This window comes from Egretta garzetta, unplaced genomic scaffold (genome assembly GCF_000687185.1).
Source record: "Egretta garzetta isolate BGI_Z169 unplaced genomic scaffold, ASM68718v1 scaffold38, whole genome shotgun sequence".
In the NCBI taxonomy this organism is placed as follows: Eukaryota; Metazoa; Chordata; class Aves; order Pelecaniformes; family Ardeidae; genus Egretta; species Egretta garzetta.
In genome coordinates, this window is record NW_009260667.1 from 1,079,153 (window position 1) to 1,094,016 (window position 14,864).

General features: G+C 37.7%; 1 protein-coding gene across 2 annotated transcripts in view; it reads left to right on the forward strand.

Moving 5' to 3' along the window:
• The first annotated feature begins 236 nt into the window (after positions 1-236).
• The window catches only part of ANKS1B (ankyrin repeat and sterile alpha motif domain containing 1B), a 449,446-nt gene continuing 434,818 nt past the window's right edge, over positions 237-14,864 (forward strand). For both annotated transcript variants that reach the window (XM_035901046.1, XM_035901047.1), the window contains exon 1: positions 237-370. In XM_035901046.1, coding sequence (XP_035756939.1) covers positions 237-370 — 134 coding nt within the window. The remainder of the gene's footprint in view (positions 371-14,864) is intronic.

Here is a 14,864-nt window from a genome sequence, read left to right on the forward strand (position 1 = left end):
CTCTTCCACACTCCACCCAGAAATGATCCAGTGAAACTAGGAGGAGGTGATTCTCCTCCTCCCTCCTGCCGCTCCTCCTGCTGGTCTGGAAGGGACTGCAGGAATCTCTGCTCTGCTCCGAGGCAGGGTCTGGGGAGGGGAGAGCGTTCCGCGGAGAGCGGGGGGGCCGCTGTGGCCCGGGGCGTAGCGCGCTCAGTGCGCGGCGGGGTGCGTGGGGGGCTGCTTGGTTCCTGACCATGGGGAAGGACCAGGAACTGCTGGAAGCTGCTCGCACTGGGAATGTGGCTCTGGTGGAGAAACTCCTCTCTGGGAGGAAAGGAGGGATCCTGGGCAGTGGATCTGGAGCTATTCCCTTATCCAGCTTACTGAGGTAGGGACATCGTTCCCCATCAGATGCTGGGGATGTTAACCTCTTCTTCCCTATCATCATCATCGGCCCTCTCATCTTCATTTCCATTCCTGCATCCTTCATAGTAACAATAAACCGTTCACTCTCTCGCCAAGTGCAAGTGTGCCTGTGTTTAAAGTCACAGGCAGTCATTTTATTAATATAGTGATACTGAATTCCTTGCCTTCAATGCGTCTGTAAGGTACTTGTTCATTCTGTTACTAGCTGTGGTGCAGAACTTACATTTTTATTGCTAGGCTAATGTATGCACAATATACTAATTACCCTTTGATATTTCATCTTCAAATTGCTGCTTTTAATCGCAGATGGAAGCGTTAATCACAGACAAGGCATTGCATTGTGGAATTCTGTGTAAAAAGCCATAGCTTCACTCCATACCCTCACCCATAGCTGCTACCCTCACTTGCAGAAGAAATTAGGCATGCTGTAGTAATGAGCCTACAAAACAAAGGACGGGAATCCTTTTTTATGAGAGAACATTGAGGCAGAGGAGGTGTAAAACTTATGGAGCAGGTTAGGTGAGAGCATCATTACTTTCAAGGTACCTGGATTTAGTGGAGTGAAACTGGGTTATTGGCCATGTTGGGTGAAAGGACTTAACTTTAGTCATTAGTCATATCTCAGGCAATCTACAGCATGGCTTTGATGTTAAGTTCCGTCATGCTCTTAAGTAAGAGCATCATCACAAGCATTTATGACATTTGACAGTATTCAAACAAGAGGTCTGCAGCACACAGTCCAGTGCTAGTGTTCAATACTACACTAGGCGTAGCAAAAGAAGACAAAATGAACTGAAACACTGTTGACCTAGAACTTGGATAAATTGGGGTTTTGTTTTGGTTTGGGTTGGGTATTTTTTCAGGAAAGAAAGAAAAGGCCTAGAGAAACGGAAATTGGTTAAATGGGAATATATTTGTGATGCTATTGCCAGTACATCCTTGTCAATATATTTCTGTTATTTCAGTGTTCCCCATCAGAAGAAATTTAGTGTAACTGTCCATATTATACCTGTTTAAACTCTATTATAAAGTCTTACTATTTTAAAGCTGGTTTTAGTTCTATAAACAACAACAGTTCAGATATTCATAGTTTACCAAAGTTCTCTGGTACCCCAGTTCAATTAGTTGTTGCACCATTGTTTAATTACTAGCCCATTGACCAAAATCAAAACACACCATGCGATTGCTTTTGGTACTGTATTTGAATAGGCTGCTTAGCAAGGAGTATGCCAGATAACTGGCTGAATTTAAAATATGAGTCTTCTTAAAATGTGATACCTATTTTTTGTAAGCACAGAAGTCAGTTCACTTCGGTACAATGACTAGCCATTTATAATCCAGTTCTACTGCATGATTTGTGTAGTGACTTTCTTCAGGGCTAGTGCCTGTGCTATATTCTTGCACTGCTACTTTCATGTTGTATATCCTAAGTTCTGTATATCCAGAGGGAGTGTATTTGCTTGCGTTTTTTATTAAACAGCAGTGTTTTACTTTGTGTATACAGAACTCATTAACCATGTGTTTTGTATATACAGATGGGTCATGCCAGTCATTGTTTCTTACTCAGAATTTAAGTATTTTAGGTTGTAAGCTGTAGTCTTTTTTTTTTTTTTTTTCCCCTGGAAGTGCACTTAGCTTAAAGAGAAGTAAAGCAAAGTAAAACATATACTGTTTTTTTTTTTATGATGTTTCTTATTAATGTTATAAAGAATGTCTGTGGCTTCTGTACAGGTAACTTCAAAAATTAAAAGTAAAAATTTAGCATACAGCTGCTGAAATATTTCTAATTTTAAAGATGTTATTTGAATACATTTAAAAAGAATTCAGTAACAGATTGATGCATAAACATTCACAATCTAACACACTATTGAACATAATGCTTTTGAGAGGGAACCTTAGTAATTTTATTGACTTTACCAGGCATGCTCAAAGTAGGAGCTACTATGCATTATAGAAGGTGTTTTCAAGAAAGAGGTATATGTGCTAGGTATTTTACCGTACCTTTTTTGGAGATGTTGCATGATCTAACTGATGCCAGTAATTATGGATTAAGCCCAGAATGACATGCAAGATTAAGGTTGGATCTATCTTGGTACAGAACACATGGAAACAAAAGAAGGTACTGAAAGGGAGTCATACTAACACCTTGATCCTGTTTAGGAAATCAACACTTGCTGAAAATAGTGAAGTTGTAGAGGAGCCATAATTGCATGGTATAAAAGTTTGAATTTGAGGTTGGGAGGATCCAAAGATTTTTTTAATAGAAAACTAATTGAAGTAGCTTACTAATAGAGCTATGCTAGTATTTTTTGCATACTGTTTATAAGAATAAAAACTGCTTTTGAAAGTTATAATAAAGAGAAAGCAATAGAAAAAATATAGGGATATATTTTTCTTCTTTTTATAGAATCTTAAGGAGACATTGTGTTTGGCAGTGACTCCTGGTGTTTCATTGATCATAATTATTACTTGATTCCTAAAATGGTGCCCCAGAACTGTACCTGTCCCCTTGTGGTGAGAAAGGTCCATGTTGCTTTTTCTTTCCCCTTTTGGCAGTGCTGTTCCTACTAGCATTCGGTTGGAACAGTCCAAGTCTTTCAGCATATAAATGGACTAATACTGTGTCTGATATGTTGGTCTGAGTAGCAGTACACTTTCCCTTTGGATTTCTTCTAAGAGCTGGAGACAACTCAGTTTATGTGGCTGAACTCTCCATGGCTTGATGCCTTTTTTGTGGAAATTTGCTTTGCAGCAATTACGTATGTTGTGAATGAAATTTAACATTCACGAATTCACAAATACACATAGATTGTTATCTGAACCAAGAAACAAACTATCTGAGCTCTGATCGTCTATTTACATTTTTATAACAATTCTTTTCTGACTCAGTGTATTTTATGGTACTTGGGGAAAAAATAGGGCAAGCTTTTGTATGGTTGTTTTATAGACGAACCTATTCATTGACATTAATTGTGGAGTAAATTATCTAATTTTCAAAGGGCTGACTCCTAACTTACATGTCATTACATTAAATTATGACAACAGTTCAGGAAAACAACACTGTTCTGGAAGGCTATTTAAGCACACATATAAATATATGAATGAATTCTTGTGAGGATTTAAACACGTGCTTAAAGCAGAGTATGTGCTGAGCACACAAAAATGATATATGCTTCATTAAGAGGTGATATGCACCCAGATATCTGTAATAGATACTATGTAAGACCTCATGCCCAAATTGATTTATCTAAAGCAATAACAACGAATCAGTGATGTTTGACTGTGTGGACCGTGTAACTTGGTTCAGTTCAGGAGAAGCATTGAAAGGCTCTGGGTCAGTTTGTGGCCCCCTTCCTCAATCTCCATACTTTGCTCTGGACTATAAAGATTGTGGGTGAATATACTGAAGGTGAATTCCTCAGGTGCAAAAGTTAGCATAAGGTATTGCAACATACTAGAGCAAAAATATAATCCTCAGGAAATGTCTGGCATAGAGTAATTTAGTTGCTTAAACCTGGGTTTGTATTGGCATTTTAGATGCCCATGAGTTTCTGAGGCATCTGCATGGGCTGATGGACTTTACAAAGAACCATGCCTGTGGAGATACAGCTAAATTCCGGGTGGGATGCACTAGGAGATCTAAAGGTGTGTTACTTGTGTGTATAGGCTATAGTCATCAACCCAAAACAGTAGAGCAGGGCTGGGATCTGTTCTTTTGCAAGGCTATTTTGAGACACCTCAGAAAACATTTGGAGTTTAGAAGACTGAACTGTAAGGCAAGTTTCTTTTCTCTGTTTCTTCTGGGATTCCACTTCCTGGAATTGTCACGTGTTAGTATATTAACTACATTTCATATTAAAAAAGAAATATGTTTTTCAGCTGTGTAAAGAGATTGCAAAGAGAATTTTCAGATTTTGAAATTATTTCACTGGCGCTTATATTATTCCAGTATAAACATGAAAACTTGAGAGTGAAATCCCACAGTCCCTCTAACAGAACGTATAATTCAATTCCTGTACCCCAAATCCTTAAATGTACATGAAATGATTTAACACATAAAAAGAGTAAAGTGTTTCTAACAAAAACATTTTTCTTTTAATTTGCTTAATTTGATTATCTACATACACCAAACATGTTTCTATTGACCAGCCAGTTTTTCATTATTGGGTAAAAACAGGCTTCATTTCTTTCAAAGCGTGTTAGGAAAAGTAACTTTGAAGGTTTTCCTGTATCCCAGAGACTTTGTATCATTTTGCTGCGCGCAGTCACGTACATGCCTTTTTGCCCTACTAATATGCTACAACCTAAAGAAAACCGGATAGTTCTTGATTAAATGCTAATTCTTAGTCTTTTTAAACTTTACATGTTAAAAGAGCTTTGGATTTTTAACAGGACTATGGGACAGAATATGAATTAATGAGAACTGGCACAGAGTAGTAGGGAAGGGGTGAGTTGGCCCCTTCTTGCTCTTTGTTGGCTGCTGCCATTACACAGCATGGGAGGGCGGAGCAGCCTGCATGGAGCTGCTTTTTTTCCTCTTCTACACTTGGCAGGCTGTGGCAGGGAATGGCTCCATTCTTTGCTTATCCTTCCTTAGCGCAGCTACACCATGTATAGGCCTGGCCCAAGATATTTCTCCTCTGAAGTATAAGAATCCCAGCAAGCAGATTGTCAGTCTGCGAGTTGCAATCTGTTTCCTCATCTGTTTCTCAGAGCAGTGTCTTGCTCGCAGCAAAGCCACAGTTTAGCCTGATGGCCTCAGCGCACACTGAGAACCGCACAAAATCTACCTCTGTCCTTGCGCAGAGCCCTGTCATTTGTTCAGCTTCCTGTGCAAAATCAGATCACACTTAGATATGGCTTACAGAGCAGAAAGTATTTAAAATACTGAAATACTTTATGAAGCTTTAGTTAAAATTTTAACAAAGTTGTTTTCATGTGATAATTTAAAAAACAAATAGATCACCTTATCAACAAAAATCAAGACATTAGTTCTGTTTTTCGTTACAAATAGCGTTGTTTGAAGTAAGAGAAACTTTCTTAGGTTGATTTTATAGAGCGATTGTATTATATGAGGCTTGCAGTAGCAGGGTTCTGGGTTCACATACTTCTGAGGCCACTCCAATTAGCCTATGCTTATTTCTAATTTTAGTTACACTACTTTTAATTAATACATGGAGGGTTTTGTGCTGGTGTCCCAAGCAGAGACCAGCATTCCCAGATTCCCCAATTACCTTTTTTATCCTGTTAGAGTAGGAAACTTAAGTCTTTTGTGGACATATTTAATTTTTCTTCCTTTTGTCTCTTTCAGCATGAAATGCAAATTAATGATCACTACAACACTTAGTTTATGCTGTTCGGTATTAGTGATAGTTGATTGCTGCCTTGATTCTGCATGTTTGTCCTTTCAAATGTGTGGGTCTCTCTTAGAACTTAACCTTCATTTTGTTATTTTCAACCTTTCTTAGACTTATTTTTATTTTTATTTCTAAGTGCTCTCAATCAAAGTTTAGGCAATTTTTTTTTTTTCTTGGAATTCCTTAGATTTCTTTGCAAGTTTGAAACATTTACAATATACAAAGGTAGCAAAATGGGCAGTATCCAGTACATCTGGTAGAAACCTCATTGTTAAGGGCAAGGCAATTCACAAAGTTTGTGTAATAAATCTTCCCTAGGAGCTCAGCATGATCCTGGATTCACTTCTCTGTAGTTAATCTCTGTGGATAAACTTCTCACTTCTTCTTACTCCAGATCTTGTTTTCCAAGCATTGTTCAAGCGTATGTTCTATTAATTTTCTAAAATGTTAGACCAAATGTAAAAAATGACCAGCAAGAACTGTAGATCTAGTGTAAAATCTACTGAGGTCAGATTATCTGCCATCGATAGGGTCAAGACATGGGATGTAGCAGTGCTGGGAGGACTGTGGCTTATGATGGAGTCAAGAAGACTAATAAGAGAAATTTTACAAACATGTTAAGGACAAAGTAAGGAAAAAGCCCAGAAAGTTGAAGTGTCGGTAACTTGAAAGATTTCTTTTAGAATTCTTCTAGAATTCTTAGCCACTAGATGGCTAGTGTCTAACTCTGCAGAGGACCATATCAATGTGTTTTGATCACCATCTTGTTTTCCCTCCTGTCTGACATAGATGATTTTAGCAGTTTGGTAATTCAATAGAATTAATGCTGCTTTATACATCTTTAAAATTGATATATGACGTTGCTGCTTTTAAGTGGTAGTGTTATAGCAGAGCTAAGAGGGGAAACAAATGAAATAAAATGAAGAATGATGTAATCTGAAAGGTCTTGTGAAGTATCTTGTGACTTGTCAAGGTTGGAAATGTTATGATGAGCAAATACAGATGCTTTTAAGACACACATTTTCACAGTCACTGCACTAGTGATCAAGAAGAACATAACCATGTTTCTAAAAATCTACAGGTGGGTTCTTTTATTTGCCTCAGTTCCAGTTTGTATGAGTATTCATGAATGAGCTATTAAAGGAACTCCTTATAGCTCTAGGCCATTTTTTTATTGCCCTGACATAGACACTAGTTGAAGCATCCTATAAACTGCTTTAATTTATGCTACTGGTATGTAATCCCTAAGGGACAATACAGTACAGAGTGCAGTTACACTCCCTTTCCTTCAGCAAGCTTAGCTTGCTCTCCTGGGGAGGTGATGTACACAGGAGTTCCACAGCTGGAATTCCCTTTTCCATGGAATCTTTCTGCTGGCCACTTCCAGTCAGAGTACACATCCTAATTCTTTTTATTACTTCAAGGGAAAATATGTTGACAAGTTTTAACGTTAAACATGTAAGGCATAATAAGCGGTGTTAATTCCTGCCTACTGGTATGACATTTTCATGTATGTGGATCCTTTTGGGAAGTAGGGAATACATTTTATTTGAACTTTATAGCCTTTATAGGAAGACTTTTATTACTTTTTAATTACTTTTCATTACTTGTTCATTTTGCATTTAAGAAGTGATATAGCAACTCTTCTGTACCTAATTTAATATCTATGAATTTCTAATAATGTACATGTATCTACGATAAGAAAGGTTCTGTGAGATTTAATTCCATGAGGTTGTGCTTTTATTAAAATCATTTTACACTGTTTCCCATTTATTGAGCATACGTTTTCTAAAGAAAGAAGAAATGCTAAAAATGACATCTTGAGTGCAGTTTGGTTTCAATTTAAACCCCCCCAGTGGGTTTAGAAACATAGCTACCTATGTTTCTATAGGTGTTGGTGTCTGTGCTAGCTAGGTGTTGAAGTTCCTATTATAGCCAGTGGAGTTCTAGTAAATACAGTTAGGGAGCATACGGAGTGATTCAGCTCACCCCAAATAGATATTGAATGATTTTATTTCAAACTGAACCACATCCCTAATTTAAATATTTTTGTAGGTAAAAAAATGTCAGTGAAGAACAGGAAAACAATTCTAATTAAAGATATATGTAGAATATATATATATATGACCACTTAAATAGCTAGATTAAAATAAAATTTGGGTAGAATTTCTCTCCTGTATTTTATAGCTGATTTGGATTATTTCAGAAGTAGTAGGCAGTAGGTACTGACCTAGAGTCAAGAGGCAGAATGCTGGATGGTTGAAGTTAGAGATACATGAAAAATACCTAAAATGCATGATGTTGTATCCATGAGGTTTGTTACAAATGCACCAAGTGTGCAAGAATGGAATTATGAAAACCTTAGCTGGAATTGAAACTAGTGAGGTATGGGAAGGGCAAAAGTAAACGTTGACAGTGAAAGAAAATGTGGACCCACTGCTCAGTGGGGTAGAAGACCTAGTGACAAAGCACAAGGAAAAGGCAAGGCACTCATTGCCTTTTCTGCTTTTTTTGTTTTTGGTGGTAAAGTTTGACTTCCCAGGTTCCTGAGCCTACTAGCAAAACTTGTGTGGCAATGAAACATTGCCCACAGTAGAGGAAGATGAGGGAAACACTTAAACTCAAGGGACCAATGTTCCTGCAAGGCCACTGTTATCTTTGGAAGATCATGTCAAACATGGCAAGTTTCTGATGACTGGAAAAGGAAAATGTCATGCCCATTTTCAGAAAGGGCAAGAGGAAGCTTCTGGGGTCATCAGGCTCATCAGTCTAACCTAAGTCCTAGGGAAAGTTAAAGAGCATATCCTCATGGAATTAATTTCCGGGCACACAAGGGACAAGAATGTGATTGAGAACAGCCAGCATGGATTTACCAAGCTCAAACCATGCCTGACCAACCTTAATTGTTTTCTGCAATGAGATAACTGCCTCTCTGGACAAGGGGAGAACCATGAATGCTATTTAACTTTAGAGCAGTCTCTTATAGTCAAAATGGTGATTTATGGACTGAATAAGAGGATGACAAGATGGGTGGAAACTTGGCTGGACTGCAGTCAGTGGCTCTGAGGGTTGTGATCAACAGTACAAAATCCAACTGTTGGTGTCTACTAGAGGGTTTCCTCAGGATTCAAGGGCCAGCATTGGTTGCAATGTATCAAGTATAGCAGGTTTGTAGATGTTATCAAATTGGGGAGAAACAATTAATATGAAGAATTACTATTGGGAGGGACCTGGACAAGCTGGAGAAATGGGCTGACTGGAGCCTCATGAAATTCAGCCAAAGCTGTTGTGAAGTCCTGCATCTGGAACTGAATAACCTCTTGCTCCACTACAGGCTCTTATGCTGAAGTTGGATGATTTTTTGTGGGTTTCTTCTTTTTTCTGTCATATTAGTCATTACAAAAACATCAATATCACATTTAGTCTTTGTGTTTACACATTAGTAACTTCCTTCTCCTCTAAGAATGGTGTGATTGGTGTGTGGGTTTTTTCCTAACCCTTCACAGCCCAGACAAGTGTTGAAATAGGTTAAGGTAAAAAAAAAGAAGAATTTTATAAATCAGAATTCAGAGTATCTTCTGGAGTACGTAGTCTCCCTCTTCATATTGCCTGGATTTCAAACCTTTGTGATATAACTTTCCAGTGTGTTTGTTACTGGTAGTTCTGAGAGTTAACCGTGAGTTTAGTGTCTTCCATGTTTACTTGCTGACTTGTCAGAGGCACTGTTTTCTATTTCTAGATGCCGCTAGATATGAGTTGTGAATCTGTGTGTCTAGGTTATTTTTGCAGAAAAAACCCTCCCAACACATTAACATTAGAAGTTTGACCCCAGAATCAATTAAGTCATTGGTAAGGTTTCCTAAAAAACATAATTTACACTTATTTTTAGTTTTCAATTTTCTCAAGTAATTATTTATCCACTTCCATATCCTCCTTGTCATCTGTATAGCTAATTTGTCAGATTATGCTCATAAGTAATTTGCAATCACTGTGCTTCCTGTTTTATGCACATTTATTGCAGAGCAGTGTCTTGCATAACCAAGTGGTCTAATGATGTGCCAGGGATCTTTTCACATAATGTGCACATGTAACATTTCAGAAAACCAAATATACCAAATATAGAAGTAAAGCATATGGTATATAGTATATGTATATGTTACAAATCTGTTGTTTTCCTGTCACAATAGTTAAATCTGTCCCCTCTGTTTTTACTTTCATGTAGACTATGTAAGTCTTGATTTCAGAAGGACACGAGTCTTGACATAAGCAGAAAATGAAGCCTCTAAAAGAATGGATTAGGCATGTGTTCTGGATGAGGAGATGTGGCTAGAAGACAGGTAGAGGGAGAGAGACCTGAATAAGGGGATTTGGAGTGTTTTGGCAAGCAGGCTCTATGTAAACATCTGAAAAGGCTGGAATGCTAGAAATGGTTGGTAAAGGAAATGGGTATAAGAACTGAGACTGGTTGACCATGGAGGTTAGCACTGGTGAGGAGCAGAAGAGGCAAGTTTAGGAGACGATACAAGGAACAGGGCAAAAGGAGTTACGTTCGGCAGAATAAAGAGAAAATGTATATCCACTGAAATACAATTTCCATTCATTCATGTCATTTTCATGTTTCCTTGCTATAGCAAATATTTGTGAAACGCATTTGCAAACTGTCTCATTTCTTTTAGCGCTAAAATAGACAGCGGTTAATAAACTGTCATCAGTAATTCCATTAGTTTAAGTGGAAGAGGTTGTTGTGATGGATATAGAGATCCTAAATCATCTGGTAGAGTTTTGTCAAGATGACACCACACGGTGAAATTTCAGAAGGTTTAGTTTGCTTTTTTATTAATAGTAAAAATAAGGTTGCTGGTGAAGTTTTTATTTAGCCCCCTGAATGTAGGCATTATATTTTTTTTTCAATGACATAATCCTGTAGTCTTTTCTTTCACAAGCCCCTTACCTCAGTTGTGGCCCAGTATAGACAGCGCTCATTGAATAAGCAGTTATTCAATATTTTTTATTCTTACTATTCAATGTTTAGCCCCGAGCCTTATTTACTGCGCACAATTCAAACTCTTCTCTAGAAAGAGAATGATTAATTTTTCTCCTGGGCTTTTCGGTGGTGTTTGTCACTACAGTATCTGACTGCTTCACCACATTAATGAGTTTACTGTCACAGTACTTCCATGACTGAGTAAGGGTATTAATATCTGCAGTTCACAAATGCTAACTGAAGCACAGTTAGATTATGGTGAGAAGTATCCACTGACTTGGTGTTTCTAACTGGTGACTAAAAGTAGCTCATTTTTTTGCAGTATTAATATGGTTAGTGTAAAAACACAGGAATGGCTCTTCTTGGTCAGATTGAAAGTCCATCTAGCCAAGTACTCTTCTCCAGTAGTGACTGGGAGTTAAGAGGCTGGTCTTAGAAGAATATAGTAGCAAAGCAAGCATATAATAAGTAATACTTCCTCCAGTGTACTCTCACAGTTTCCAACAATTTACACCGACTTTCCGAGTCAGATGTATTGTCCTTGTATTTAATAGCTCCAGTGAATTTTTCTTCCATGCATTTGTTCAATTGGTTTTTGAAGCAATGCAAATCTTTAGCATTCATAGCATCTCACAGCAAGGGTTTCACATCTTAATGAAGTATTATGTGAAGAACATTTGCTATAAATTAAGTAGCATTTTATATGTTCACATGTATAAAGATCTGTTCAGCTGTTCAGAGGTTTGTTTCTGGAGTACAGAAACAAGTAGAATCCAGTTCTGTGATGCAGCATGAAACTGCCATTCCTGTTCTTGACTGGTTTAATAGATTTAGTAAATATCAGTGCACCTTTTAATACCTTTGATTTTCAAAAAGAAAAGAGTTCTTATTCAGTGATCCCCATTATAGGGGATTTGCCTTCAACTGTTCCAAGACCATATACATGTGATTTATATGAAGCTGCCTATAACAGTCTAAAAATATTAGTACTTGATCATGACATTATTGTGGTACTAGTTTTGTGCACTTCATGAATTATGGTGAAGATTATCAGAAATGCAGTCAAGAAAGAGGATTTGGATCCAGATGCAGAATTTGCAGAAAATCCTGGAGGAACAATTAGAGATACTCAGTGTGATGCCATTGTTTGATCTCTTCTAAATCCCAAGAAACTGATCTTGGGGAGCAGGTTCAGGCTTGGGCATCAGCCGGGTTTAGAGGTGGACTATTGATACAGAGGGAGTGGAGTCATGAGAAATGCTGTGAGATCCAGAACCTCACAGGCTAGGATTCCTTTACTCACCACTCATTATGATCTAGATCACATATGTCTATTATTTAAAAAAATACACTGCTCAAAAGGCACATTTACTATGAAGAGATGGAAGCATGTACTTAAAACCCACCCACCTTAATGCTTTCTTCAGTTCAAGGATTAAAGTGGCAAATGTTTCATAGGGTCAAAGTTCCAGATGTTTGGTCAAGTGATCTGTATGTGTATACTACACCTGTTTCTACATCTAACAAGCCATTGCTTAATGAGTTGCCCCTAGTGACTAGTAGTTTATTTTGGGATATTTGCTTCTGCAAGTGTGGAGAGTGCCAAAAACTTTGTATTAAGATGGAAGTATGTTGTGCTAGATTTGAAAATATTGCAATCTCTTGTTCTTTTCTTTTAAAAAAAATATTTAAATATATCTTTTCAATAAAGATAATAGTCTAAAACAAGGAAACTTTTGCTGAAAGGAAAGATCTGGGAATTTATAAAATTAAAGGGCTCTCAGTAACAAAACACAAAAAATTGTTAGATTTCAGAAATACTTCTAAGGTGTTACCTTGTGAAAAAAAGACTCAGCCATACTGAAATAAGAACATTTTCATTTCATCCTTGTTGAATGTATCTCATACAATCAGAAGAAGAATCTTTGGCTTGTATTGCTCACTGACTCAAACTAGACCAGTGACTTCTTCAGCTAGTGTTTAGAGATAAGTTTTATTTGGTTGAATTTTTTAATACTGTTTCTCACAAAATACTAGATACTCATCTCATGGCTAAACAAAATTAAGCCAGTTTGTGATGTGACTGTTTTAACAGCAATAGATACTCAAACTCTTAATTTTTCTATTGGCGAGGTTTGTATAATGGAAAAACAGGCTTTTTGTTGTCAGCTTTCAAAACATACTTGGAATTGACATTAGTTAACGGTCTCTTCACTCTTTTGATCAAAATTGAGGGTATACAACAACTCCAAGACCTAGACCCTTAGCAGCAGTTATGAGAAGGTATCCTTGCCACAGGAATCACTTAAGTAAGTGCTCCAAAACTGTGTAAGAGTTACATAGGTGTAAATGTCAGAAAAGGAGTAACAGCAACAGAAATCTTCTGATGTGTTTCTAATACATGAATAGCTTTTGCCACAAAATGAAGTGTTGCAACACTCCTCTTGCTTTAAAGCTCACCTGGTTGTAACAGGGCACAGACTCAGGAAGTAAGTTTTGAGAAAAGTCAGTGAGGTTGCTGAGAAATGTCTGCTTTTCAAACAGCCAAGGGAGCATCCTTTCTGTTAGGCTGCCTATTTCAGTAGACAACCTCCAAGGAATAAATGATAGCTGATTCTGATAGTGGTAAGAGACAGAGCTTTCTTTCCCTTCCCTCAGTAACTAAATATTGTTTTCATAGATTTTTTTCTCCTCATCATCCCTCCTTTTCCCAGCAGAACTGTTTTTTTCCCCTTCCTTTCTCTCGCTGTGACACCCAGCTTGAAAAGGGGTAAAAGTCAGGCACTGAAGAATCCTGAAGTTCCTTATGCCAACCTTGAAAAAGAGGACCTTGCTGCAGATACTCACCCCAAGACCAAGTTGATGCTTTTGGAGAATGCAGAAAACATTAGATTTGACAATGGCATGGAAAAGTAGAACGTAATCAGGGCAAAATTCATTGGGAAACTTGAAAGCACAGACACAGTGCTGGGCAAAAGTGATAATATCAGGAATACAGGATTGATTTGGAAAGTAGGGCATGATAACTTCCTGGAGAGAGAGGAAGAGATCCACTTTCAGAACCTTCCTCAAAGACTGATGAAAACTAAGAAGTGGCAAATAAATTTATTTAGAGAGTGACAAGAAAATACATGAGTTGGTTGGATGTTGTCTGGTCTTGCCAAACAGACCTGTAGCATATGTGAATGAATCTGCCTAGCTACTTGGGAAAATGCCAAAACCAAAACCACCAGCTCTGAAAAAAGGCAGAAGGAAGGAGCTGAGTCCCTTTGTGGTATTTCTGTTTAAATGTGTTCTTGGGTTAAAAAAAAAAAAAAAATTCAGGAGAGAATGAGACAGCAGGCCTCAGGATTACTCTTTAAAGGATGGAGCCAGAATGTCTAGACCTCTTTGGAAGGAAGTATACTACTTTGGCTAGTCTTCAATTCGTAGTAGCTCATTACTCAAATCTCCTTTGAAAATATGACTTTCTTAAATGACACAAGATGTCACCATTTCTGGGTAAGTTCCCAATAAACTCTAAAGAGGCATTAAGAAAATTATTCCAGAAGGTCAGCTCATAGTCCACATCTTTCTCCCAAAAGTCACTTGACTTGTGGGGTGCTGTGACATTATTGGTAGTTTCAGCAACCATCATGCAGCATGCATTGTTACAGTCATCTGAGATTTTTGGAAAAGTCCAGAATACAGCTGAGATTTTCCTGAGAAGGATGAACCTTTTGGTAAAACTGACAACTCATTATATTCCTGAGAAGTATCTAAAGTTATTTTTGCATCTTTGGGGATTTCCTTTCTCAGCTCCATAGAAAGCAACCTATATACCAGGTTCATTTCAGACTATTGCACTACCACACTTATTGGGCATCAGATGAGCCTCCTATAAAGCATATGAAACTCTGGAAAGAATTCCTTTATTTTCACAGTAACTAAAAAGCAGATGCTTTCAAAGCAGTTGGATTGACACTCACACAGGGAGTTGTCAGGAACTGTTTAAATGAGTGCAGATTTATCAGAGCAGCGAAGGCGGCTGTCCTGTCTGCGTTAGCACTGCTCAGTGCATTCTTCTAATCATATGCAATTTTAGTCACATGGCCTAACATTCAGATCATCACTGT